Source organism: Verticillium nonalfalfae (assembly GCF_003724135.2).
Source record: "Verticillium nonalfalfae strain VnAa140/NRRL 66861 chromosome Unknown scaffold_179, whole genome shotgun sequence".
Classification (NCBI taxonomy): domain Eukaryota; kingdom Fungi; phylum Ascomycota; class Sordariomycetes; order Glomerellales; family Plectosphaerellaceae; genus Verticillium; species Verticillium nonalfalfae.
Window position 1 is genome coordinate 14,569 of NW_021167404.1, and position 25,664 is coordinate 40,232.

The window sequence follows — 25,664 nt, forward strand, 5'->3', positions numbered from 1 at the left end:
TAGTCGTCTGACTGAAAGCTAAAGTTTCGGTAACTAGACACCGCAATAATGGCGAAAGCCCTGTACACCAATCTCATTACAATCGCGGAGACTCCGCTTTTATCATCAGTGCTCGCATCACGCCTAAAAACGGCCGCCCGAGAACCCATCATATATACGATAACGAGCGGGGACTATGAGCGTGGGCGATCGTCGCCAATTTTCAACTTCCCAATAGCTGGGAATCGGTTCGAGTATCACACTACTGAAGGCTTAGGCTTCCAAGTTCTTAATGTGCCCAAGAGAGTGGACGATAGAACGGAGTGTTCTGGGGTTGTTGGCTACATGGGAATGAGGCAGTGGCTCGAGCGCCTTCACTTCCAATCTTGGACTGTCAAAGAGTTGAGAACCCATCCGCCTAACATCAGTAATATCAATGACAAACGGGCGCACACTTAAGTGACATATCCCTGTGTCACATTGGATATCCCTTGCGGCAAACCATGCATGTTTTAACTCAGAATGACCAAGGTAGAAGTATGCTCGTTTGGTTGGTCCAGAAAAGGATCTTCGATCCATCTACCACGTTTCACAGCCACGTAAACTGATATAGTATAGATTGGAGCCCAATAAGATAGGAGCTTAGAGAGGCGGAGGGGGTTTGACGCAAGGAAGACAATGGCACTACGCCGCAGCAGTACGGATTGAGCCAGCCGATGGGCGTTGGAGACTTAGTCATGAGTTTATATCACTCAAAGTTCCGTATGAGATGCAGATTTGATTCTGATGGCGCCCTATCTATGAAATAGTAACTCAGAACCCACCTGCGTAGCCATGTGTTTCAAGCACGTGTTCATCTTGTCAGGAAATCCCTACGGAGCCAGGCACAAGGGGCTAGCCAGGGGCTAACGGCTACGAGAACGTATATCTTAGGACTGTGAAGAGCCCTTCAAGCTGCGAAGGGCCTGAATTCAGATGTATTCCGAACCCCTACCTATTATCTATTGCCTGCGGACCAGGTGTGGAAGACCTCTTCACTCTGCTCCAGGTTCAGTACTGACATATCGATTGAATCGTCCGAAGACAATGTTGACAGCACGGCGTCCGCTGCGTTATTGTCCACAGGAACCACTGACCCGCGCTGTGGAAGTGCTCTCGAAGTGCAAGGGAATCGACCGTCTGTGAGCCGTAATGTGCGAACATCCGCAGAGCGACATACGCTAAGCCCGCCTCAGCTGGAGCGCAGACTGGCAGCCAGTCCCACAAGTCCGGCCGTCCCATGACGTAATGGCTATGATACACCAGAGACGTTCGTGTACTTGAGACGATTCTCGTCTTGTGCCAACGGGGAGGCTCACTATATTCTTCCTGCGTAGCATACAATCACACGTCACATCGCAACACATCGCAGTCGCACACACCATGGACTGGACATCCTACATCACACGCACGCCGCTGTCGCCCGAGATGGTGCAGTCCATCCACAGCTCGGACGAAGCCATGTACCCGGCAGGCATCCCCCTCGAGCGCCTCGAGGCCTGGGTCGCCGCGGCGCCGGAGCTGTCCATGGCCCTGCACGCCGGCGACACGCTCGTTGGCGTCGTCGTCGCGCTGCCGCTCGCCGTGCCGGCGTGGCGGGACCTCGGCGCGGGCACGCTGCGCGAGTCGGCCATTGATGCGGCGCGGGACGTTTCGCGGACCAAGGGCGACGCCGTCGGCGTGCATGTGTTCCACATTGAGAAGCTGGTCGAGGAGGTGCAGGGGTCCGCCGTCAGGGGCTTTGCGCGGTTTGCCGTCGACGAGTTGATCAAGGCTGCGCAGGGGGAGGGCTACGTTGTCGAGGGGGTGTCCGGTATGTATTTTCTTTTCCCCCTTTTTTGGTTTTTCTTGTGGACAATGGGACAAGAAAACTGTCCGAGGTGTCTGTTGTTGAGAAAACGCCGAGTTGCTGACTGACACACTTTCCAGCTCTCACGGCTACGGAAGAGGGGCGGCGAAGTTTCGAGAAGCTCGGTTTCGCGTCGAGTGGGTACAAGGAAGTCTGGGTCAAGTCTCCGTCAGGGGATGGGCCGGCGGTACTTGTCAAGAGTGGGCCGGGGACGGCCGGTGGGATCGACGATGGCAAACAGTCGGACATGGTCGTTGCGGAGGCGCGTATGATGGTAAGGAACGGCGCGAGCTAGGGAGGGGTCGTGAGCCGTGTGGCATGGAAGAAGCTTCGTTTTCGGAGGTAGCGTGGTGGAGCAGGGGGTCGGCATGTTGTCAGGCCGCCCTGCCGCCTGAACCGGGTTGGGAGCTGCGAACACAGCAAAAGCCAGTCATTTCGTGAATTGACTTTCGGCGATAATGACTGATAGGGCTGGGGGGGGGGTCGGTGAAGGTTGATCCGTGTTGAGGCAGGGAGCATGAAGAAGTGAGCATGGCGGGGTGGGGGGAGGGGCAACAGAAGACAAGAGTTTGCAGGAAAAGGGGAATTCGGATTCTGTGTAAGGCACCAACGGGGCTTGATCTACGGATAGTTGCATGAAAAGGGCGCAGGAACCGAGGCCGCCTCTCTGCTCTGTAAGCAAGCCGAGGTCCCCCTACTCGCTGGTTGCTGGTGTTGGCCCAATCAAGGACCTTGATGATCTCTCGGGAACGGCGTCATGTCTCTTTTCGTCACGACCCCGCCGCACCCACCAGGCAACGCCGAATCGAAACCAGGCGAACCCATCCATCCTGTACAGCAAACAGCACACCCTTCCTAACCTTACTCGCCTGCCGCCCAGAACGTCAGAATCTCTCCGATCAATCAAATCTCTTGTGCGTCCATGACGTGACAATGGGGTCTGCCGTTGGCGCCTACGCCAAAACACAGGTTGGACCCTGGCTTTGTAATGGTGATAGCTGTCGAACGATATAAAGCCTCGACCTGGCCTCCTCCTCCTTGACGTATGCCATCATCTTCACAGCCCCTAGTCCCATCATCCATCAGCACTCTATCGATCCTGCGATACATTGTGCCCCGCAATTTTCCATCCTACAGATACCCCTCAACACCAAGACAACCCACCCACACACACGTCCACCATGGCGCCCACCTCCAACAAGTCCTTCATCTACAAGAAGGTGCCCCAGGGCTTCCCCGTCCCCGGCCAGGACCTCGTCATCGAGGACAGGCCCATTGACCTCGAGAATGCGCCCCTCCACGGCGGCGTCCTCGTCGAGGTCCTCTACACCTCCTTCGACCCCTACATGCGCGGCCGCATGCGCGACCCCAAGGTCAAGTCGTACTCGCCCCCCTTCGACCTCGACCAGCCCATCGTGAGCGCCTCGGTCGTCAAGGTCCTCCGCTCCGACACGCCCGAGTTCGCCGTCGGCGACGAGCTCGCCTCCTTCTACGGCCAGAACGCCCAGTACGCCGTCATCCCGGCCCCGGCCTTCAAGCCCATGGGCCTCCGCAAGATCCACAACCCCCACAACCTGCCCGCCCACTACTTCATCGGCGTCCTCGGCATGCCCGGCACCACGGCCTACGAGGGCCTCTACGAGATCGGCAAGCCCGTCGCCGGCGAGACCATCTTCGTCTCCTCGGCCGCCGGCGCCGTCGGCCAGCTCGTCGGCCAGCTCGCCAAGGCCGAGGGCCTCAAGGTCATCGGCTCGGCCGGCTCGCAGGAGAAGATCGACTTCATCACCAACGAGCTCGGCTTCGACGGCGCCTTCAACTACAAGACGGACGAGCCCAACGAGGCCCTCGCGCGCCTGGCCCCCGACGGCATCGACATTTACTGGGACAACGTCGGCGGCGCCCAGCTCGAGGCCGCCCTCCACGCCATCAACAAGAACGGCCGCATCATCGGCTGCGGCTCCATCGTCGACTACAACGTCAAGCCCGAGGACCGCTACGGCGTCAAGAACCTCTTCAACATCATCGGCAAGTCCCTGACCTTCAAGGGCTTCATCGTCAGCCTCACCCCCGAGCGCTACCAGGCCTTCAACGACAAGGTCCAGCCCCTGCTCGCCGACGGCAAGGTCAAGGCCAAGGTCGACATCACCGAGGGCATCGACAACGCCGCCGAGGGCCTCGTCGGCATCTTCCACGGCAAGAACTTTGGCAAGGCCGTCCTCAAGGTCAAGGCGTGAACTGGTTGGTAGCGTATAGATTGCATATTCATCGGAGCTAGGCGCAGGGGCCTGTCAGGCAGGATTCAATGAAATTTATGACCTTTACTTGCTTCAACATTGTGACTGGTGTCCGTGTGCTGTGCGATCAAGCCAATCATGAATGGTCGAGGATGAATACGTACAGATACATGTCGAGCAGCGAAAGCTGGCCCAAATGTGGTGGTTACAGGGTCATACAACGCAACATCATGAACTTAGGTATGATTGACATTGTCAGTACTACTAGATTGTGTCGTCAATCATACATTTCATAGTAACATGGTGATGAAATACTGACCCCTCGCATCCACACGTCGTCACTTCCACGCTACGGAGCTGATCCCCTCTATCATGCCGTCCAGCCTGCTTGAGCACATGTACGCATCATGATGGGTCATTTGTACCTACTTTTCAAACTCGTATGTCTTATGGGTATATTATATCTATCGTGCGAATTCACCTCGTCACTACCAAAACCTATCATGGCTCGATCCAACCCGTGGCATCCCAGCTCCTCCGTCCAAAAACAAAATGCATCCCGCTTGTAAATAACATGGATCACGCAGCCCCAACAACTCACGACCTGCCAAACAGCTTCTTCGCCGAAACGCGCCTCGAGTCCCGCGACGCCGAAGGGGGATACTCCGTCTCGGCGCCGTACGACCCGTAGCCGTTCTCCACAGGGCTGACCCCGTACTGGTCCTCCGTCCTCAGCTTCTCGGGCCGCGGCGGCGGGGGTGGGGCATGATGCGGCACCGACCGCACCGGCTGCTCCTCACTGTGCCAATCGCCCGAGCTCTGGGTGCGAGGTGCCTCGACACGGGGCGTTGGCAGACCCTGAGGCGCACCGTTGGACGCATGGGTGTAGTTGCCGTTCACGGCGGCATCAGCCTGGGGTGCCGTGGGCTTGCGCGCTGGGCGATGAGCCTCTGTCGATGCCCTGGGAGGGGGAGGCTGGGTGTTTGAGGACGCGGTAGCTTGTCGTGGGTGCTGTTGGGGGCGTTCCTGGGGGCGCGACTCGTCGTCCTCGTCGGAGGTTTCCTCGATGTCGCGATCTTCATCAGCATAGGCACGCAACTCCTTGCACATGGCGAGGCTGGCGCAAATGTCTCTGGCCTCCTCAATGGCGTTCTTCTGTGTCTTGAGTGCCATCCTCTTGTCACGCGTCTCCTTGTTCTCGGCTGCGATGGCCTCGACGCCGTCATCCGCCATACCCATGATGGCGACCGAATTGAAGATGCCATACATGCCCTGAAGCAAGTGACGCTCAATGACTTGCGTTATGGTGTTGCGGATGAAAGTCTTGGCGGCAAGCTCGTAGAAGATCAACATCTTCTCCAAAACCTCCTGCGCCTCATTGTAGGTGCCACCATCCTTTGTCGTCTCGACGTGCCACTTGCGCAGGCGCTCTTCGTACTCGGGATCATAGGGCTGGATCTCAAGGTTCATGTCTTGTGTGAGTCGCTCGAGCTCCTCCTGGGCACTGGCCATGAGGGCCCTCATCTGGGGATCGAGGAACTGCGCGCGCAGTGGTTCCCTCATGCGCTGCGGCCAGGCAAAATCAATGACCTCGCTAAGAAACTCGTTGCAGACGACGCCAAGGTTGTCCTTGTGCTCCTGGGCCAGCTTGGGCCAGTTCTCCGAGTAACTCTGGAAGAGCATGTAGACGGCACGAGGCTTGGGATCCATGGGGAACTCGGAACCGCGAATCTGGCGCAGAAGCATCTCGACCTCGTGTGCGACGAACTCCTTCTTGCCGCTGTCGCCGAGTGGCACAGCGTTGGGCGCGCGGGGGTCGGTCGATGAGGCGAAGCCAAACTTGCGGCCGTTCTGGCGGATGCGATGCGAAAACTTCTCGTTCTCTTCAATGGCGCGGGCGCGAAGGTTTTGAGCGGGCGTGCCTCGAGGGTCGGCCGTGGCGCGGAAGAAGTTCTTGCGAGGAGGATTCTTGTAGAAACCGTAAACGGCGGGAATGACGAGCTCCTTGGAGGACGAGAAGAGTTCTACAAGCTCAACCCGCATCTCGGGGACCGTATCCTTGCCTTCGCCCATGGACTTGAGCTCCGTGTCGCAAGTATCCAGCGCCGTCTGGATCTGTTTCCTGAGCGTCTTAACGTGGCGGCCAATATGACGCTGCAGCTGGACGCTGAGCTTCTGCTTCAGCGCCGGCACGCCGCACATGGACTCTGGCAGGGCGCGCCACTTGCCGCGGCCGAAGAATTCTTGCTCGCGCTCCTGACGCTCGCGAGCAGTAGGCCAGGGCTGGCCTTGGTCGCGAGGTCCAGGATTCAGCAAGACGTACCAGCCGAGCTTGAAGAAATTGGCCTGGTCTCTGTTCTGGACGAGATCGATAAACTTGTCTTCGAGGCCGATCGACTCGCAAAGATCGGGCTTCGTCAAGACGCCGATGGTGCGGGAACCACTGGGGTCGAACTGGCGGGCTTTCGTGAGGATGGGTGCTTGCACGTAGTCGGTGTTGCCGCCCACGACGGCGAGGATAATGGTGCGAGAGCTCTTCATGTAGCGGTCGCAGAGGGTGTCGATCGTCTTGATGTCATCGAGCGATTGGTCGTTGTTGGCATTCCGAACAAGGCCCGGCAAGTCAACAAGAGTGAGCAGAGGCATGTCAGGACCACGCTTCTCGACGACCAAAATGTCGCGGGCGGCGAACCTGCCGGGAATGTTCTTAGGAGCGATAAGATCGACGGCAGACCGCATCAATGCGTCAAAGGGCATATCGTGGTCGACCATGCCGCCGAATTGCTTCAGGCGCTCCTGATCGCGAAAGTTGCGGTGCTTGTCTGGAATGATGGAGACAGTGAGTGACGGCTCGTTGGATCGCCTCATGCGAATCTCGGTCGCGAATCGTGTGCAAGCGCCCGCATCGCGAGGAAATGGGGTGCCGGTGAGGGCTTCGAGAACGGAACTCTTGCCTGCAGACTGATCGCCCACCACGACGATTTGCGGCAGCTTGACATTGTCGAGCTGGGCGAACTGAAGCTTGTCGATGAGCTCGAGAAGGCCCCTCTGCTCGTTGGCCATGTCGGCCGTGCCCAGGGCCGAATCGATGGACGGCGCCATGGTGCGTTCGGGCCTGGTCATGAGCTCAGTCCGTCGTTCGGTAGGAGTGGTCGGTGTCGGAGGTGTGACGAAAAATGAGCCCATATGTAGACGTGTGCTTGGGTTCAAGTTCAAGTGTCTGGGAGAGAGGGGAATGGTGAGGAAAGCAGAGAGCACTCCAAGGGTATAGGCCCCTCAGGTCGGACGTCGCCCATGTTTATAGAGATCCGCCGGCGACGACGACAGATTACGAGGCCTCGGGGGCTTGAGCCGCAGCGCACATGCCATTGGATCACACATGACAGATGCTGGGATCGATGCCAACATGGATGCCTGCAGTGGATGGTTGTCGCAACAAGGCGACGTCAGCTTGGGGTTGTCACTGGTGCATCATCCTCCAGCCACAATTTGATGTGGGTCTGGATGCACCCGCCACTGATGTGTCAAGTCTTGGCAGCGCAAGAGCCCTGTCTGGCCTCTTGAAGAGGCAACCTGCACAGCAAAATAGGTCACACGGGAGCAGCTCAGTCGATTCTTCTCTTCAGACGCTTTCGTTGACGAGAGTCGGAGCGAAAGATGAATTCAATGGAACAGTGCAAGCCGAGGTTTGGCGCGAGAGGGCTCCTACGTACGAGCTATACTGCACAGCCACGATACTTTAGGCTGCCAGCACACCTAGTAATCGAGTCAAGAGTTGAGGCGTCGCATGAGGGAGGCCCACACGGCCACAGCTCCAATCCAATGAGGAGAATAACTGGGAATAAAAGTTCCGGGTGTAGAGAGTTATGGTGAAGAAGAAGAAGAAGTCCACTGTTTTGTCGCCACCGTGACGGAAGACGAGAGCGAGTTTACTAAAATGGGCGGATCCACTAGGCGAGAATTAAGGGTGTGGCGGTGCGCCCAGTATGTGGCGGAAGCCAATGTGCCATGTGAGATATTGTGAAAGGGGTGTTCATTAGTAATCATCTGGCGTGCACCATCAGGAACGCAAATGCCACAAGACATGTGATTTATTTGAATCAGGACTAGAGTGTGTCTATTCGGTCCAGAGGTGAATATTCGCTTGGAACGTGGAACACTTTCAGCCGGCTCATCGTCTCGGAGCGATTGAAGCTCGCGAGAAGAGTCAAGACCAACTGAGCGCGCCTCATGGCGAGGGTCAACACGATACAGGACCTTCCATGGCGGTTCCCCAACGTGCCGCCTCGTCTCAGATACAGGCATTGGCAACACAGGGGAAAACTATCGACTCGCAGGATCCGGCAGAGAGCCGGCTCATGCGCCCCAGAACGCATCGACCACTGCCATGGATGCATGCAGAGCGGCATGCTACGACCTTCGAGGAAGCATTCTTGGTCTTCGAGTGGCCCGTATTGCCAGCGCCTGTAGCTTGAATCGGGTTGGTCATGTGTTGAATGATGTTCGCCGTTCAGGCAATAGATGATCTAGAAGTGATTTTGATTCAACCTCCCATCTACCGTCAAGTTAGCCTTGCGCAACACGGGGAAAGGGAAAATGTATGGGCCGCCTACACGTCATCGAACGTCTCCTCATGTTTCATCTGCTCAGTCATTCCACGAGTTACCAGGCCGCTGCTGCAAGCCGACTGACTGGATAACCTGGCCGATGCCGCCGGTAACAGAGTCAACCAGCGCCTTGACCATGCCCTGTCGCTTGTTCTTTCCATCGGCCTGCTGGTAGGGTGTTTCGCTGCCCATGGTGGGGAGGACGTTGTCGCTGGCTGACAAGCTGACGAACAAAGAGAAAGGCACCAGCCAAACACAGATGCCAAAGTATGAGGCGATTTGTGTGAACGAAGGAGTGTCAGGCTGGTCGTAGATGGAGCGCATGTTGGAGTAGGATCGCGCTTGGGTGTCGGAGAAGTGGCGGAACCAGAAGTAGTGGTTCGTGAGCACGAGAGCTATGAAAGGGTCAGCCTATGCGACATGCCGCCAGAGGTCCAGAGAGACAACCTACCGCATGAAGTGAGGAACAGCGGATCAGTGAGCTGAACGTAAGGGAAGCGACGCATGTTGCCAAGGTAGACGATGTGCGAGAAGATGGACAGAAGCGTCAGCTTGAACGAGAGCCCGTCCACAGCCCATAGTAGAAGCTGGAGAACGACAATAATGTAAATCAGTTGCGTCAACAGGCGCTTGGCGAGCACCGTGTGTTCCTCGACGAGCTCGGACAGGTAGTAGAGACCCGACGCTACATCATCGCACGTCAGTCGCAAGTCCTCAAATCCAGGGGGTCGCGTCGGCGCGCGATCACAAGTGGGCCGTACCGATTGCCAAGGTCAGGAAGCAGAAGCCCACGATGGAGCCAATAACCCCGAGAATAGGAAGAATCCACATGATATCGGTTTCAAAACAACGTCTCCCGATCTTCTTGAAGCGTATGTGTAAAGAATGAAAAGAGCGACAGCTATCACGTCAGGGGAAGGGCAGGCAGTGCTGGCATGTTGGTCGCCCCGAAATTTAGAGCGTGTCCTCCTGCAGCGAATGGCTGCCCCTTGACGCTTAGCTAAGGCTGAGGTGGACACCCTGGCTCAATCAAGCCTGATGCTGCCGTTTCCCCTTGACTTTGGCTTTGACATTTGGGCAACACCCCGCCAAATTCTTATCGATAGCTATCCGCACCGAAAATCTTCAATTTCTGGAATCCGCGTTTCGACAAGACGACGACATCAACTGCAAGCGACTACGACAGCGCGACGTGGGAAAGTCTGGCCTCTAGTCATCGCAAAGACCCGCACCAACATCACTTATTCAGTACTCGACTCACGTCTTTCGACCATCCCAAACGCCATCATGTCGCGCCCCGAAGATACCCTGTCAGTGACACCACCAACCAACCCCGCTACCATCGCGAACCCTTCCCCAAAGCTAACGCCTTCTCCAGCGCGGCCGACATTCACTACAACGACACGGAAGCGCGCAAATACACGACGTCGTCCCGTATTCAGAACATCCAGGCGTCCATGACCCGTCGCGCCCTCGAGCTCCTCGACCTCCAATCCCCCTCCCTCATCCTCGACGTCGGCTGCGGCAGCGGTCTCTCCGGCGAGATCCTCACCGCCGAACTCCCCGAGCACGGCGGGCCGCACACGTGGATCGGCATGGACGTGTCGCCGTCCATGCTCGACATTGCCCTGCAGCGAGACGTCGAAGGCGACCTCATGCTGGCCGACATTGGCCAGGGCGTGCCCTTCCGCGCCGGCTCCTTCGACGCCGCCATCAGCATCTCGGCCATCCAGTGGCTCTGCAACGCCGAGAGCAGCGACACGTCGCCCGTTGGCCGCCTGACGCGCTTCTTCAACGGGCTCTACGCCTCGCTGCGCAGGGGCGGCAAGGCCGTGTGCCAGTTCTACCCCAAGAACGACACGCAGAGGAACATGATCACGCAGGCCGCCGTCAAGGCCGGCTTCGGCGCCGGTATCCTGGAGGACGACCCCGAGACCAAGAACGTCAAGCTGTACCTCGTCCTGACGGTGGGCGGCGGCGGCGCTGGTGGCGGTGCCGGCGACATCACAGGCGTCGTCGACGGCATGGACAATGTCGACGTCCAGGACGAGAGGAGGAAGGCCGAGAAGACGGGCAAGGGCGAGATCAAGAAGGGCAGTAAGGCCTGGATCGTTCACAAGAAGGAGCAGATGGAGCGCAAGGGCAAGGTTGTCAAGTCGACGTCCAAGTATACCGGTCGCCAACGGCGCGTTGCCTTTTAGCTTTCCTCACCCACACATCTTTGCATGGCACGGCGTTTAGGCTTTTGGGACTTCAATCACGTATTATTCAATGAAATCGATACCCTCACCAGTGCTGCTCTCTCGCAGAGAGATGCTTCCATTATTTCGTCGTCAGAGACACGTGAATGACGCATGAAGAGGCGAATATCGGGGCCTGGATCACTGGAAGTGCACATGCCGCGGATCATTCATAAACTGCTCCTGCATCGAGCATAGTCTTCGATTGAGACACAAATCAACGGCCAACACATAGAGCATCTATTTTTGAGAATTAACCTCCAGATCATAACGATAAGCAAGCAGAAAGTCTCTCACAAGTGTCATCAGTCGGAAAGAAGTATCATTACGCTGTATAATCCTTCAGCCTAAGCCTCTTCATCGACATGCATCATCCCGCACAGCAACCAGGTCGCTATCCCGACCTTTCGCGATCCTACGGTTAGGTTGTATCAAGTTAGACGCCAATCATACACATCGAACGGTCTATTGCAGCAGAATCTGCCCCAAACGTCCTCTTTCAAACACACGGCCGCTAGGTCGGTCACCTCTTGGGCCAACAAGGCGACGCAATCATCACGTCCACCAGGTAGCCTATTAGCTCTTCCGACCAATAGCAAATATCAAGATCAGGCCATGCGTCTGCCTTTCCCCTCACGAGGCATCATCGAGGGAAATTCCTGTCAGGCAGCCAGACAGGAGGTCACACTAGCCTGATCTCAACCAACCAGGCGGTGGTCGGCCTCCCAGCGTACATGACACCCCCCGACGTTACTCCATTATAAAGTCCCAAAAGGCCGTCTGCGGCCTGTTGAATAGACGAAGCCACTCGCAACCAGACATCCCGACGACTCGCTCCTTCAGACCGCAACACGAAATCCATCAGCCAAGGACACTCATCACCCGAACCCAAACCAAGCCTCGTCAAAAGAATGCACCCAACAAAGATTGTCCAGCTTGCCGCCCTGGCTGCCGTCCCCGCCTCTGCCGGTCTCGTGGCCTACGGCATCTGTCAGGCCGGCTGCGCCAGCGTCGTCACAGCCTGCTACGGGGCCGCAGGCTTCATCTGGGGTGCCACACTCGGCGCCACAGCTCCGGCGTCGGTGCTGGCCTGCAATGCCGCCTTTGGCACCTGCTGCGCTGCCTGTGCCGCCGTGGCTTTGACGCCTACGCCTTGAGGGTGTAAACATACCATTCGATCTCTCTTTCGAAGGGCAGGAATTTAGCTCGGAGGGATTATATGGCATATTCGTGTCTTCTCTCTGTTAAGGAGCTAAGAAGCTAGGAAGGCTGTGGCTTAGGCTGTTATATAGCACAATGATACCAAGAGGTGCACAGCTTGAGCAAGAACGCGCGTGAAAGCTCGATCCTGCCATGAGCTTGTATTGCTGCTGTCATTGCACAAGCAAAATCGTACGCGGTCACAATGTCGTATGGGTGTAGGGCTATTAACTCCTCTGTGGACGAAGCTAACTCTCATTAGTACTTAACGGAACGCGGCCAGGGTATCAACAGAAAACAAAGAAAAACATTCCGCAATCATATGTCGTTCGTTAGAAAAGCCGCGCTCAGACAAGATGAAGGTCCACAACATTCGCACCCGCCGCTCTCAGATTCTCAGGCGTAAGCAGTTCTTCTACAGACCCCCCTTGTGTCTTCTCACACGCTGCTGACGTCGCTGCAGCTCTGACCTTCTCAAGCCTAGGATCATGCGCCGTCTTGAAGGCTCCGTTACCCAGCCCCATGATAAACATGGGCCGAGTTGGCTCATCAGGATCGTCGCTGTCCATGACCATCTGGCACTCATTTGGCAAAGGACCTAGGAGAGCCTCGCCGCTCATGAGCCCGTGGACATAGCTGTCGCCAACAACCTCAAATTCGGGCTCGCCTGGGAGGTTAGCCCTGTCACCGCCGGAGTGGCGATCCCGAAGAATAAGGGGCACGTCACAACCTAGAACAACGTAGACTTTGTCGCCTGGCTTTGTGTACTTTGGTCCGAGGCCAATGTAACCTTCCTGGGTAGTGAAGAAGGATCTACCCTTGCAGGTAGCGATCAACTGCGTCACATAGACAAGAGTTGAATAATCGTAAGACGAACTCGTCCGTTTCGAGTCTTCCTGTTGCTCGAGCACTAGCTTGAGAGACTCAATGCTGACATCGTGATCCGGATATGACTCCATCGGCGGGTTGTATAGGCTGTCAAACAAGCCCCAGGCCAAAGTCGCGCAATATGCTTCTAGCAGCCCACCGGCACGGTCCATGTATGGGCCCGAGAGGACGTCGGCAGGGGCGATCTGACGAACGGTGGCGATGACCTGCAGTACGGGGACGAAGTCTCCAAAAAGCTCCGTAACCTCGGCCACTGTTGCACAGTACGCACCGCTAGCTTTCAAAACGCCGTTGCCTGTAGGGCCGGCATGCGCCTCCGACATGCTGCTTGCGAGATGCATAGGCATTGTGTTCGCAATTCTCTTGCGACTCCAGTCGGGGACCCACGTTGGCATTGTCTTTCGTGCTGCAATGATTTCGCATGACGCTAGAATATTGGTATTCTTTGACTGCTGGATATAGCGAAGAACCGTATCTTGGTAGACCTGGCTCGTGGTGAGATCATAGTTTGGGATCAACCCCATGTTGTCGACGTCAGAGGCCAGGTTCATGACAGCATAGACTCGATCTCGCGGGTCAGAGCAGCTGAACTTGCGGCCTTGATCGAGCAGATCAGGAAGGGTGTAGTCTTTCTCAGGCTGACAAAGAAGTAACACCATCTCATATCGACGCGCGAATCGCAGCTCGGGGGAGCTCTCGTCGTTCAAATCCAAAAAGTGGCGTGGCTTGTTGGCTATGACGGCGAGCGCAGTGCGCAGCATTTCCCAGCTGATCGACTTGTTGCCGCAGACAACAATGGCAGTTTGAGGATCGGCGGCGGCGATTTCCTGTCGAATCCAGACGCGGCCGAACCAGGCGCGGTGAACAAGCTGATAGATGGCCCACAGTTCGTCTTGCTCGTAGGGAAGATACTCGGTGGGATCAGCCCAAGTCGGCTCGATGGCGCCAGCACCAGTGGGGCGCATCCTGGTGTTCTCAAAGTCGAACTCGACCATCCAGGCCAGCTCGTCGAGGAGACCGATGGCAATGTTGCTATCATTGGCCTCATGGCCCAGCCAGACGACGACACGCTCGGCAGCTCTGTAAATCTCGGTCATGAGGGCGACCTGGGCGGCCTTTTCAGCGTGATCGTCTTGTCTGACGGAGATGAAGTCGATCCAGAGAGTGCGCGCTGCGTCTTTCTTGCGGAGGTAGCGAAGCGCCTGCGCGAGGTTCGGCGGCAGCCAAAGTCGTCTGCTGCTGGAGCCGAGCTTGATGAAGTCCGGTCTTGAGGACGTGGGGCCCCACACGTACGAGACAGCCTCGTACGGCACACGTTGAGGGTCATCGATGGAGATGATTTGCACGTCGCCCTTGAGGTCCTCGAAGAAGGAGCCTGGGGCCAGCGTCAAGCGGCGGGTTTCTCGTGGGCCGACATGGCTATTATGGTACTTGTAGATGCGTTTATTGCGCTGCTTTTTGACGATGTGGGCGCAAGCAAGGACGCTCCACACGACGAGGGCGGCCATGTTGGTGTGATGCTGATCGAGTCCAGAAAGAAAGCGAAATCTCTGTGAGGCAGGTATATGTAAGTCAAAATGATAGAGAGAAAGCCGCTTTCGCGAACTTGCGACATCAGGCAATAAGCAGTTTCGGCATGAGGGATTGGTGGTGATGATGAAATGATGGATGCGAAAGAATGGCAAGGCGGGGTGTGTTCGTGACGCAAGTCGCCACGCCCGCCCAGATAGGCTGTGTGTCAGTCTCGATCTTGGGTCTGGCTAATAACAGGGTCTTGGGGGTGGTGGTGTGAGGGCCGATGGCCACTACCACCACCACCACACATGGAGTCGATGACCTGTCGAAGAGCACAGCCCCTGCCCTTCGCCCTTCCCCGCATGAGCCCGTTGCAGTTGCAGCGTGGGACCAGTGCGGTGGAGCAGCGGCAGGTGGGGCCCACTATGCAGCAGGAGCCCAGTACCCTGGCAAGAAAATGCCTGGCAAGCCTGCACGCCTGCTGTCAGAGGGTGCTACTGTGCTGTGCCTCCGACTCACATCCTCTGGGTTGCTCTTTCTTTTGATTCATTCACAATCATCATCCACGATGGCTTCACATGAGGCTGACATGGTCGGTTCGTACAATGAGCCTCGATGTATCGATAGTGAACTTTGCCCAAGTCGGTCTTGTCGACCACCAGACAGAGAAATGCCATGGTGTAAGCCAATGCTACTGATCCGGCTTCTGTGTTTGTTTCCCCTCCAGGTCTTGCTCCCAATACATGCGCCTCGACTGCAGGTGCACATCGACAGACGTAGAAACCCAGGCAATAACAGAACAATCCACAAAGTCCACGTCCTTCATTGAAGCAATTGGATTTCGTACTTTCTTCATATGCTTGAATATCTGACAGCACAGTCTCGCCCCCGCTTTCCCCTTCTGGCAAGCAGATCGCGGGGACATGGATCGCCAGGTCAGGACCGAGGCCGTAACATGGGGTCCACCCTCAACAGCAGTCCATTGCAGGCGCCGTTGATGACTGGCTCGGCCCGTGTGTGACACCAACCTCACTCGACGACGAGGCTCGTCTCACTGGCATCATCTTCACCAAGACCATCATCTTCTTGTACCAGGACGCCCAAACGACACCCCATTGCCATTGCAACACAGCAGATCATTTCAACATGGGCGACGCCGATGGGTACACCCTCGTCCCTCCACCCTGGACTCTCAAGGGCACAGTCTACCTCTTCGCATTCTGGACCACCAAGTCCCAAGCCGCCAACCCTCCATCCTTCGCGTACTCCCCCCTCGAGGCCTCTGCGGGCTACGCAACCCCAGAGGGCAGCCGCCACCTCGGCGGCCTCAGCATGATCCAGCTCATCCGCTACACCGAGTCGCCCGTCGGCCCCTACGACGAGCTCATCCTCAGCCCCGGCTTCCATGAGTACACCGTCGAGGAGGCCGGCAAGCGCGTCAAGAAGCGCAACGCCCGCATCACCCGCATCTACGTCTCCCAGCGCCAGACCTGCTGGAACGGAAGAAAGAGTCAGTGCTCACCCTCACCTGTGCTGCTAACCGCCATCGCGTGTACCCGCACCTCTCGACTAAAACCTGGCCGCCGCAGACTGGAACATCCCCAAACACCTCGCCGCCTTTGACTGGCAGGACCATCAAGACGGCAGCACCACCATCAAGGTCTACCCGCACGACACCGAGCCCGTGTCCGCCGCGGAAGCGTCACCCAGCAAGACCCCTTTCTTTCAGACAACGTTCCGCCCTACCCCCTTCGTCCCTAGCTTCCCCATCTCAATGTCTCTTTTCAAGCATCTCGGCGTCGACGCCACTCTCGTCCAGCCACCCCTGCCCCCCGGCCAGGGTAGCCACGGCGAGTTGCCAGGCACCGATCGCTGGTGCGCCGTTGCGCCGGATCAGTCCTCGCGCAGGTCGAGCGTTGGATGGTTTGACCTCCGCCAGACCGACGAGCAGGGGAATGTAGTTGGGGAGCATGAGAACTTCTGGCCTGGCTTCTGGCGTTGGCATCTCGGCGTCAAAATGGAGGATGCCGAGATCGGATTTGGAGAAGGGAAATATTGGGATGCGCCCAAGTCGTTGCTTTGAAACAAAGGCGCATTATGACCATACACACCATCGTTTTCGTAGGCAGCGGATGTTTCGTCAATTTGAGTGTAGAGTAACGCTAAATGACATTTCAAGGTTATTCGAGATACTCCCAGACCTTGACTCCGTCTCGCAGCCTCAGTGTACAGAGGAAAACAGCACCTCGAACCCTTCAATATGCTTCCCAGCAAAACTCGATTCGAGAAGTCCCATTACTCTCCAGCATATCATTCATCCACGTCCATCACTCGGGATGATCCATCAACCTCATCAGACTCAAAAATGTCACTCCATAACGGCGAAGCAGGCATGTCGTTCGTTCCTGTATCACTGACATTATTGGATAGGTCAACCATCCCAAATCCCTCTTGTGTCGTTGCAATCGTGTCTTCGAACATCAACGGCTCGGATGTTTCTGTCTGTATTGGCGAAAGAGTATGTGGACCCGACTCGGTATCACTGTCACCTTCTATAGCTTCAATCCGGGCTATGAACTCCTCCTGTAGCTTTTCTAGGTGAAGGGCCAGTGCTTCTTCATCCAACTGCGATGCATAGGCCTGCTTGAGTTGTTCGTGGAGGTTCAAGATGAGTTTCTGCCGACTGATTCTTCTGTGAGCCTCCGGGCTTTGCTTCTTGGCTTCGCGCTGTTGTTTTAAACTTCTGGAGACTCTCTCCGCCTCTTCCAAGAAGTCGTCTGGGAATCCCATAGCTTTGGCTAGTAGGATGCCATAATGCTCGTCAAGGACCCTTCCTGAGCTCAACGTGTAGAGCATTGTCATCTTCGGGGTTTCGTGAGGTGTCATCGATGTACTCGTGGCAAGATGAAGGTTGATTACTCCGAAGCGATTGCCAAGTACTTCAGCTAAAACCATGTTCACGTCAGCGATTGAGGAAAGGCACATGTTGTGTGCAAAGAAATGTTACCCAGCTTGTCGTAATGTGTCACAAACCAAACCGAGGCTCGGCTTCGCATCAATGCCTCCGCCATAGCAAGTGCAATGGACAGTCCGTCACGCGTGCTTGTGCCACGTCCAAGCTCGTCAATGATGACCATGCTGTTCATTTCGACGTTCCTGTAAAGCTGTTAGCCGCGCTTCATGGCCTCCGTCGCATTGCGGTCACCTGAGGATGAAAGCCATCTCTCGCATCTCACACGAAAATGTGGAAAGATTCCCCTCGATAGAATCGTCGGTGGAAAGACGTGCAAAGATATGATGGATGATGCGGAACGATGCATAACGCGCAGGGACAAAGCAGCCGATTTGGGCCATCACCTGCAGTAATGCAATCATGCGAATATAAGTACTCTTGCCGCTCATGTTGCAGCCTGTGATAATTTGGAAACGGTACTCTTCTTTTGAAAACACGTCGTTCGGGACGAACTCATCATTCAGGGTCTAGGACGATCGTCATCAGTAGGAATGGCGACGAAAGCAAAATTGGGAGACCAAGCCCACCTTGTCCAGAATTGGATGTCGTGCCGCCTTCAGTCCCAAAGTATTACTAATGACAGGCCGTACGTAGTCCCTCTGTATTGCAATCTGCGCAAATGATGCCAGCATATTAAGCAGCGCAATGGCGTCACAGACTCGAAACATTGGTTCAATTTGAGTTCGAATGGAGTCGAGCATTTCTTGAACCACCTGGTCTCCCATTCCCATGGTTTCTGTCACGGAGTCTGCAATGCGGAAATCGAACTTCTTCATTTGGAGAGTCAGACATTCAATGTGGCCCTTCTTGATGACCCGGTTGACCAAAATGTCCGGAATGGCGCGGTTTTGAAAATCTGCTGCTCTGAGCTGGAGCCAGTATCTCCGCGTGGTGTCATACTTGAGCTTGGCATCTAGTTCAAAGGTTCCTGTACAAAGTCAGGACATTCGGGTTTAGTGGAGGGGACATACTATTCAAGTCAGTAACGTATCTGTGAACATCCTCGGTACACTCTTTGTATGTCTGTCTTGCGACATCGAGCAGACCATTATAACCTGACTGAGGCCTCGTTAGAATCACTAAGTCCGGGTGACGCGGCGGATCGTAAAACCTTGACAGCAAACATTCGGGCATTACGCATCTCCAAAGGCGACTTCATCAAAGTCACGTCGGCGTTGATGGCCTCTGATATGAGGTCCTGAACCTGTTGCGTCATCTCTGGTCGACAAAGTTCACGGATTTTGACAAGCAAATGGCACTGGGCAGGGCCAAGTGCCTGGTATATGTTGGGAACAGATGCTAGGAACGCTTTGATCATAATGACTTGGTTCAACGCGAACTCCGATGCCTCGGTCGATGGTCTCTGCGGGATGATGACCAACTGGACAGAATGAGTACCAAATGCCAATGTGCAACTTTATCATGACTCGCCTTCGATAGTAACCGCTCGACGTCCGGAAACGCCTTCAAAGCTGCTGGGCTCAGCCTAGGATCTCTAAGAAAAATGAAGGATGGCATACCTTTCCGCACCCCAATAAACATATCTTCTGATGAGGTCAGCTCCGCTACAGCTTCGTAACGCCATTTCAGAACATCTTCCACCAAGGTGGTTGGTTGTAATATGTCACTTTTGAGCTTCCGAGCACCCATCGGCGTCAGGGTCTGGTTGAGTAGGCCATAGAGAGAGTCCTTTGATCTTGAGTTCCGGAGATTTTGTACAAGCTCGAGCGACTGGATCGCGGACACATCAATCATCATGGTATGGTCGGATGGTTCGTACCGGATACGCAATGTGTGCGACACGATGTTGAGCGAAAGCTCAACCTCGAGATGTTTCATGACCTATGGATTTGTCAGATGAAATCGTAGACTTACCTTCAACAAAATACAGACCGCAGAAAAAGCACAAGTTGTGAAGAAATTGCCTTGGATGGCGACCTGGATTGCTTCGGCATCTCCTTGAAAGGCATATTCACTGATGTAATCCAACCCGGCTGACTCAGACCAGAACTTCCTATGCCAGGGGACAATCTTCGCGCTAGCGACGTGTTGTTCAATCATATAGTATAGGTAGGATGATGGGTTCGGTGCGCAAGCCGACGGAACCATGAGAATGTGCGACGGCTCGAGCATGTTGAGTTTGTGCAAAGTCTTGACGTAGAACTGACTGTCGCTGATTTGACTGAGAATGGCCTCCCCAGTAGCAATATTGACGAAAGCCACCCCGACTGATGGTGTTATGCCTCGCGCCTCGCTAACAGCGCATATGACGTGGCGGCCCTCGTCCCCACGGAGAAAGGGGGTCTGGGATCGGCGACTGGTGTAAGCAGTGTGCGGGACAGTGGAAACGGTACTCGAGGCCCGGATCGTGGATGCTGATCCAACCTGCTCTCGCTGATGGGTCAGAGCTGGTGTCGAGTTGGAGGTCCACTGCGAGTCGGGTGAAGCAGGCGTTTCTTCGCCGCACAAGGGAGAATGGCCAAGAGCATCGTCTTCGTACAGAGGCATTCGGCTGAAACTTGATGCAGAGTTGCCTCTTGATTCGCTAGATGCTGCGTTGGTAGGGCTGGGATTGAAGTAGGAAGACGACTCGAAGCCACGAGATGCTGCCGCCATTGTGGTTGTTGGCTGCCTCTTCGGGACGGAGCTCTGAGTGAGCTGCGACGGAGGCATCACAAGTTCAGGGACAAAATAAACTTGGGAACTACGCCTGTCTTGAAGCAAGGAGACTTCAATGCTCTAGAATGATTTACTCCAGTCACTGGATTGGCAGCCAGCAGCGACGTGCTCGATCGAAAGAATGTCTGCCAGGTTACGGGTCTGCTTCGGAGGGAAAGATTACAGAGTAGGCAGTCGCATCCAACTGCAGTAACTAAGTGAGGGGCACTTGCCTCTCCGTCGTGCATTATGTGCTAACCTAGGTAAGGTATTCACAGCAAGAGCCACCTCACGGGTTTACCTGTGCGATGTCTGAGAAAGAGCTCTGAGCTGAGAGTGTTGGTGGCTGCAGTGCCTGCCTTGCCAGATGTCGTTGTTGGGACGTACACCCTCCCAGCTTGCCAGGAGGCAAGGGTAGGCCGAGGAGGCCTTGCCTGTTGTGGAATGTTTGTGCGCTAACCACTTTCAGCAAGGCAGTCAACTCGAGTGAACTGACGCAGCGGCTCCCCACCAAGCAGCCAATCCACAGGCGGGCATTTCTCCCCATATCCACTCTCGTCCTCCCAGGTCAAGACAGACTTCTGCACAGGCTGTTGCATCAATCCGCACAGCTTCCCACTGGCCGAGGTGCCCTGGCTTCACTCGATCACGAGCTAGGATCAGACGCCTCTGTCGCGTCGTTGTCGAACGTGTCGAACACCGACACGATTGCGCCCCGAGGCGCTCGTCACCCGACCACTTCATCGAACCGTCGGCGCTGTCTCTGACGACGCAGACACGCGCGTCTGCCCGCCACCATGTTCGGCATCCTGGGGTCCGTCGACATAGGCTCCGGCCAAACATTTCCCACCTTTGACGACCTCTTCAAGGATCTCAAGGCGACGATGCAGAAGGACGGCTACAAGGTCGTCAAGTCGCGCACGCACAGGAACAAGGTCGCCGGAAACTACGAGAAGGGGAGCGAGGTCGTCCGCTGCGACTTGGTATGCGACCGCGGGGGCCAGCCCTACAAGTGCACCGCGACCCAGCTCAAGACGACGACCAAGAAGACCAACTGTCCCTGGCGGGCCAAAGCCGTCAATCGAAAGACGCTTGGCGCCTGGGTCCTGACAGTGATTTGCGATCAACACAACCATGAGCCCCGGACGCCAGAGCCGCCTTCTGATGAGGAGGAGGCTGACGCGGATGGTGATGCCGAGATTGTGAATCCTGACGAAGGTATGTAGTCTCTTTTGAATCGACACGACTTTCTGGATCGTGCTGACGCGAATTCTGCAGAGCCTGAAGCGCCGACCCTTGACCCCGATACACAAGCGGCGCTGGCTGTAGCGGGGGTGTCCTCGTCGGCCATGCGCCTCACGGGCGAGACCTTCCACCAGTTCAAGGGCGAATATCGCAGAATGTCGAAGCCGGAACGCATCGGTAACCTTGCGCAGATGCAAATGCGCATCGCTGCGATCTATGCCGTCGAGAACGAAGATCTTCAGCGACAGGAACGGCAGGCGCGTCAAGAGAAAAAGCACCAAGAAATCGAGGAGGGCAATCGACGGCGTGTTGCTGAACAATCCCAGCAGCAGCAACATCAGCAGCAGCACCAGGTACAACAGCATCAGCAGCAGCAGCAACAACAACAGCATCAACAGGCGCAGCAGCAGGCGCATCAACAGCAGCAGGCGCAACAGCAGGCGCAGCAACAGCAGGTACAGCAACAACATGCGCAGCAGCAGCAGCACCAAGTACAACAGCAGGTTCAGCAACAGGTGCATCACCATCAGCAGCAACAGCACCACCACCAACAGCATCAGCAGCATCCCATGGCCCAGTACGCGCCCATGGGCGGTGCTCCTAAGCACCCCTTCCAACAGACGCAGGAGGAGGAACAGGCACAGGCGGCGGAGCGACGGCGACAGATCAATCAGATGAACAGGGAGCAGCACATGGCAACGCCGGTCCAACAGGCACCAATGCAACATACGCCCGTCCAACAGACGCCCGTCCCCGTGCCCCAGTTCGGGATGCATTCGGCGCCGATCGCGCAGAATATTTTCCGGCACTACGCAGGCACGCCCCAGCAGACGAGCGCGGTCATCACGCCCGTCACGGTACCAACCAAACGACGAGGACGGCCGCCAAAAGGAGGTTCCAAGGGAAACCCAAACGGTGCGTCTTGAAGGCTGCGTTTCGGATGGATGACGAATTGGGTATGAGCGAAGGAAATAGGAAGAAGGAGTCTCAGGACGGACAAACGGTGGCGTTTAGCATTGGCGGTGACTGGAAGAGTTCCATGGTCACTCTGCGGTCTTCAGGGAAATTCGGAGCTCAATACGATCGGAAAGGGAGGTTTTTTATTCTGTTCATAACCGTTTTCATGGGCACAGAATTGTCCAGGGCGTCGATTGTCCCAAGGCATGGGTAGGTAGGGTCTAGTGCTGCTGTCGTTATCTTAGCTTATAGCCAGGCAGTATGCGCAAAAACAATGTCGGACATGTAATGGCCGACATGCCGCTGCTCCTCTGAAATTTCGAGTGCCCCACCAAAAAATAGCATCGACGACTTGCGCCTTCACCGTTCCTCAAGCCCCTCCTCTACAGCGGACTATCTTGGCTCATTAGATTGCCAACAGAACATTCAGTGACCGTCAGAGCACGGAGTCCTACGAAGAAGTCACAGTGCGACAGTCCACTGCGCGAGACGGAACCCAGCCTGAACGCACGACATGGCCACCATTCTACCCCCGCCCTCGAAACGCCAGAGGCGCGAAGAACTCGAGCGAACAACGATCCAGCAAGACGTCACGGCTGTCGCGCCTGGCGAGGATGGCTCGTTCAAGGCTCGCTTCGTCGACGGCGACGGCAAACAGCTCGCCGAGGTCATTGAGGTCCCCCTCGCCGACGCCTCGGAGAAGAACCTCAGTCTTCTCGTCAACACGCTACTAGACAAGGTATGAAGGGGAAACCCCGAGAACAAGAGAGCTTCAGCAATCCAGTGCGCTTGGTAGCTTGCTTACTGACGCGCTGCTGAACCATAGGACCGCGAAGATTACCTGCCCTACCGCTTCCGCATCAACATTCCCAACTCGGAGATCATCATCGACACGTGGCCCGCCAATTTTCTCGAGCTTCTCCGCAGTCATGGCGTTACGAACCCGTTTGAGACGACGGTCACATTGACGGCCGAGCCGCAGGCCGTCTTCAAAGTCCAGGCCGTCAGCCGCATGGCGCACAGGATACCGGGCCACGGCCAGGCCATCCTGGCGGCCCAGTTCAGTCCCGCCACGAGCTCGCGGCTGGCGACGGGCTCGGGCGACAACTCGGTGCGCATATGGAACACGGAGACGGGCACGCCGCAGCACACGATGACGGGCCACACGGGCTGGACGCTCTGCGTCGCGTGGAGTCCGGACGCCAAGATCATTGCCAGCGGCTCCATGGACAAGACGATCAGGTTATGGGATCCCGAGAAGGGTGTCGCGCGCGGCGGTGCGCTGACGGGCCACCAGAAATGGATCACGCAGATCGGTAAGTTTTGGGAGGACCAACCCCCTTTATCGTCACATACTCTCTCTCTCTCTTTCTCCCCGAGACTAACAATCGCCCAGCTTGGCAGCCGTACTTCCTGTGGACGGACGACACGCCGAGGCTCGCATCGGCGAGCAAGGACTGCACCATTCGCGTCTGGCTCGCCAACACGGGCAAGACGGAGCATGTCCTCTCGGGCCACCGCTCCAGCGTGACCTGCGTCAAGTGGGGCGGCACGAACCTCATCTTCAGCGGCAGCCAGGACAAGACGATCCGGGCGTGGGACGCGGCCAAGGGCACCCTCGTCCAGACGTTCACGGCGCACGCGCACTGGGTCAACCACATTGCGCTGTCGACGGACCACGTGCTGCGGACGGGCTTCTTCGACCACACGCCCGTTCCCGACACCGACGAGGGCAAGAAGGCCAAGGCGAAGGAGCGGTTCGAAAAGGTAGCCAAGGTCCAGGGCAAGATTGACGAGCGCTTCATCTCGGCGTCCGACGACTTCCTGCTCTACCTCCACTCGCCGTCGCAGGGCACCAAGCCCGTGGCCAAGATGAACGGCCATCAGAAGCAGGTGAACCATGTGAGTAGCGAGAGGCCCCTGTCAACACGGCGCTAGATTCGCTTGATACTAATTGCATGTCCAAGGTCACTTTCTCGCCAGACGGAAACCTCGTTGCTTCGGCGGGCTGGGACAACCACATCAAGATCTGGGCCGCTCGGGACGGCAGGTTTTTGGCCACTCTGCGCGGCCACGTCGGGCCCGTCTTCCAAGTGTCAGTGCCTGCACTATCCATAACATTCTTGATCAGAAATTCTGACCTCAACTGCAGTGCCTTCTCCGCCGACTCGCGCCTCCTCGTCACCTGCTCCCGAGACACCACCCTCAAGGTGTGGTCCATGTCTACCTTTAAGCTCGTCCGTGACCTTCCCGGTCACCAAGACGAAGTTTATGCAGTGGTAAGGACCCCAACCTGCCTGGCCTCGCCTAAAACTGCTGCCAAACATCTTTGACTAACAACTCCTCAGGACTGGGCGCCCGACGGCAAGAAGGTCGGCAGCGGCGGAAAGGACAAGGCGGTTCGGCTATGGTGTAACTAGACGATTGGGCAGGGTATCACTCCCGCGTGGCCTCGGCTCTCCATTTTACGGCAAAATATACCCCCTTGACGCTGTTGCATCAAATCCTCCGTTCCGGGCTGGCCAGTCGGCTGCCAGACAACGAAGCGCTGCCCCATGGAGACGAACTATGTTTTCTCTCAAGGCGGTTTGAATCAGACAAAAAGTTATCAGCAGGTCGGGAGTGACATCAGACGGTACGGCGACAAAACACACGACTACGCCCCGCGAGCACCCACCAATAGACATAAACCAGCAGTGTCAGCGGTTCTAGGCCGGGGTCTCTGCATGCACATATGTATGTAGGTCGTCCAGGCGAGCGAGGACGTGCAGCAACCCTGACGGCGCATGGAACGAGGCCTCCAGTTTCTTTACTTGGCCTCATTCTTCGTTAGGGGGAGAGCCTGGCATGTGAAACGGGCAAAAGACAGATTGCTGCAGCATGGCCATCACAAAGTTGCGCCGGGCAGGCGGAGAGACTACGGGGTCGGGCCGCACGAAATGACAGGGCTGTCGCGGCTGGGGGGGAGGGAGGACGGTCAAGGGCCAAGGGTCCTTGGTGGGACTGGCGCCGGGTCGCAAGGGTCAAGGGGAAATGAAGTAGAGCGAAGCCGTATAGATGATCGTGGTCGACGTGGCGATGACCGGGAATGGCTGCTTGGGACGAGGAGATGAAGGAGCCGAGAAAAGAAAATGAGTCAGATTTCCCTGGTGGTTGCACAAGAGTGACCAGGCGCGAACTGGCGTAACGTGAAATCGCGCAGCATTGTGAGAAGGGGTGGAGGGGTCGGTCGTGGTGTTT

General features: G+C 56.4%; 11 protein-coding genes across 11 annotated transcripts; 7 read left to right on the plus strand and 4 right to left on the minus strand.

The window, feature by feature from the left end:
* Positions 1-1,401: 1,401 nt before the first annotated feature.
* D7B24_002941 (uncharacterized protein) lies at positions 1,402-2,162 on the plus strand (the record flags this gene model as incomplete). The annotated part of the gene is made up of 2 exons (XM_028637136.1): positions 1,402-1,831; positions 1,948-2,162. 2 exons carry the CDS (start codon positions 1,402-1,404, stop codon positions 2,160-2,162), a joined length of 645 nt encoding a protein of 214 aa, XP_028490884.1.
* An 886-nt stretch (positions 2,163-3,048) lies between these two features.
* Positions 3,049-4,101, plus strand: D7B24_002942 (uncharacterized protein; the record flags this gene model as incomplete). Its single annotated transcript, XM_028637137.1, has 1 exon — positions 3,049-4,101. One exon carries the CDS (start codon positions 3,049-3,051, stop codon positions 4,099-4,101), a length of 1,053 nt encoding a protein of 350 aa, XP_028490885.1.
* A 597-nt stretch (positions 4,102-4,698) lies between these two features.
* D7B24_002943 (uncharacterized protein) lies at positions 4,699-7,287 on the minus strand (the record flags this gene model as incomplete). The annotated part of the gene is made up of 1 exon (XM_028637138.1): positions 4,699-7,287. The coding sequence occupies one exon, from the start codon at positions 7,285-7,287 to the stop codon at positions 4,699-4,701; it is 2,589 nt and encodes an 862-aa protein (XP_028490886.1).
* A 1,460-nt stretch (positions 7,288-8,747) lies between these two features.
* On the minus strand, positions 8,748-9,539 carry SVP26 (erv26 super protein; the record flags this gene model as incomplete). The annotated part of the gene is made up of 3 exons (XM_028637139.1): positions 8,748-9,103; positions 9,160-9,393; positions 9,470-9,539. The coding sequence occupies 3 exons, from the start codon at positions 9,537-9,539 to the stop codon at positions 8,748-8,750; spliced, it is 660 nt and encodes a 219-aa protein (XP_028490887.1).
* A 456-nt stretch (positions 9,540-9,995) lies between these two features.
* D7B24_002945 (uncharacterized protein) lies at positions 9,996-10,909 on the plus strand (the record flags this gene model as incomplete). Its single annotated transcript, XM_028637140.1, has 2 exons — positions 9,996-10,018; positions 10,087-10,909. 2 exons carry the CDS (start codon positions 9,996-9,998, stop codon positions 10,907-10,909), a joined length of 846 nt encoding a protein of 281 aa, XP_028490888.1.
* A 950-nt stretch (positions 10,910-11,859) lies between these two features.
* D7B24_002946 (uncharacterized protein) lies at positions 11,860-12,105 on the plus strand (the record flags this gene model as incomplete). The annotated part of the gene is made up of 1 exon (XM_028637141.1): positions 11,860-12,105. The coding sequence occupies one exon, from the start codon at positions 11,860-11,862 to the stop codon at positions 12,103-12,105; it is 246 nt and encodes an 81-aa protein (XP_028490889.1).
* A 390-nt stretch (positions 12,106-12,495) lies between these two features.
* D7B24_002947 (uncharacterized protein) lies at positions 12,496-14,544 on the minus strand (the record flags this gene model as incomplete). The annotated part of the gene is made up of 1 exon (XM_028637142.1): positions 12,496-14,544. One exon carries the CDS (start codon positions 14,542-14,544, stop codon positions 12,496-12,498), a length of 2,049 nt encoding a protein of 682 aa, XP_028490890.1.
* A 1,153-nt stretch (positions 14,545-15,697) lies between these two features.
* On the plus strand, positions 15,698-16,634 carry D7B24_002948 (uncharacterized protein; the record flags this gene model as incomplete). Its single annotated transcript, XM_028637143.1, has 2 exons — positions 15,698-16,061; positions 16,141-16,634. 2 exons carry the CDS (start codon positions 15,698-15,700, stop codon positions 16,632-16,634), a joined length of 858 nt encoding a protein of 285 aa, XP_028490891.1.
* Positions 16,635-18,612: 1,978 nt separating this feature from the next.
* MSH4 (MutS protein msh4) lies at positions 18,613-20,180 on the minus strand (the record flags this gene model as incomplete). The annotated part of the gene is made up of 3 exons (XM_028637144.1): positions 18,613-18,619; positions 19,345-19,406; positions 19,440-20,180. 3 exons carry the CDS (start codon positions 20,178-20,180, stop codon positions 18,613-18,615), a joined length of 810 nt encoding a protein of 269 aa, XP_028490892.1.
* Positions 20,181-21,019: 839 nt separating this feature from the next.
* D7B24_002950 (uncharacterized protein) lies at positions 21,020-22,393 on the plus strand (the record flags this gene model as incomplete). The annotated part of the gene is made up of 2 exons (XM_028637145.1): positions 21,020-21,440; positions 21,501-22,393. 2 exons carry the CDS (start codon positions 21,020-21,022, stop codon positions 22,391-22,393), a joined length of 1,314 nt encoding a protein of 437 aa, XP_028490893.1.
* A 545-nt stretch (positions 22,394-22,938) lies between these two features.
* On the plus strand, positions 22,939-24,844 carry NLE1 (Notchless protein 1; the record flags this gene model as incomplete). The annotated part of the gene is made up of 6 exons (XM_028637146.1): positions 22,939-23,163; positions 23,251-23,740; positions 23,821-24,326; positions 24,392-24,519; positions 24,577-24,703; positions 24,773-24,844. The coding sequence occupies 6 exons, from the start codon at positions 22,939-22,941 to the stop codon at positions 24,842-24,844; spliced, it is 1,548 nt and encodes a 515-aa protein (XP_028490894.1).
* Positions 24,845-25,664: the final 820 nt, after the last annotated feature.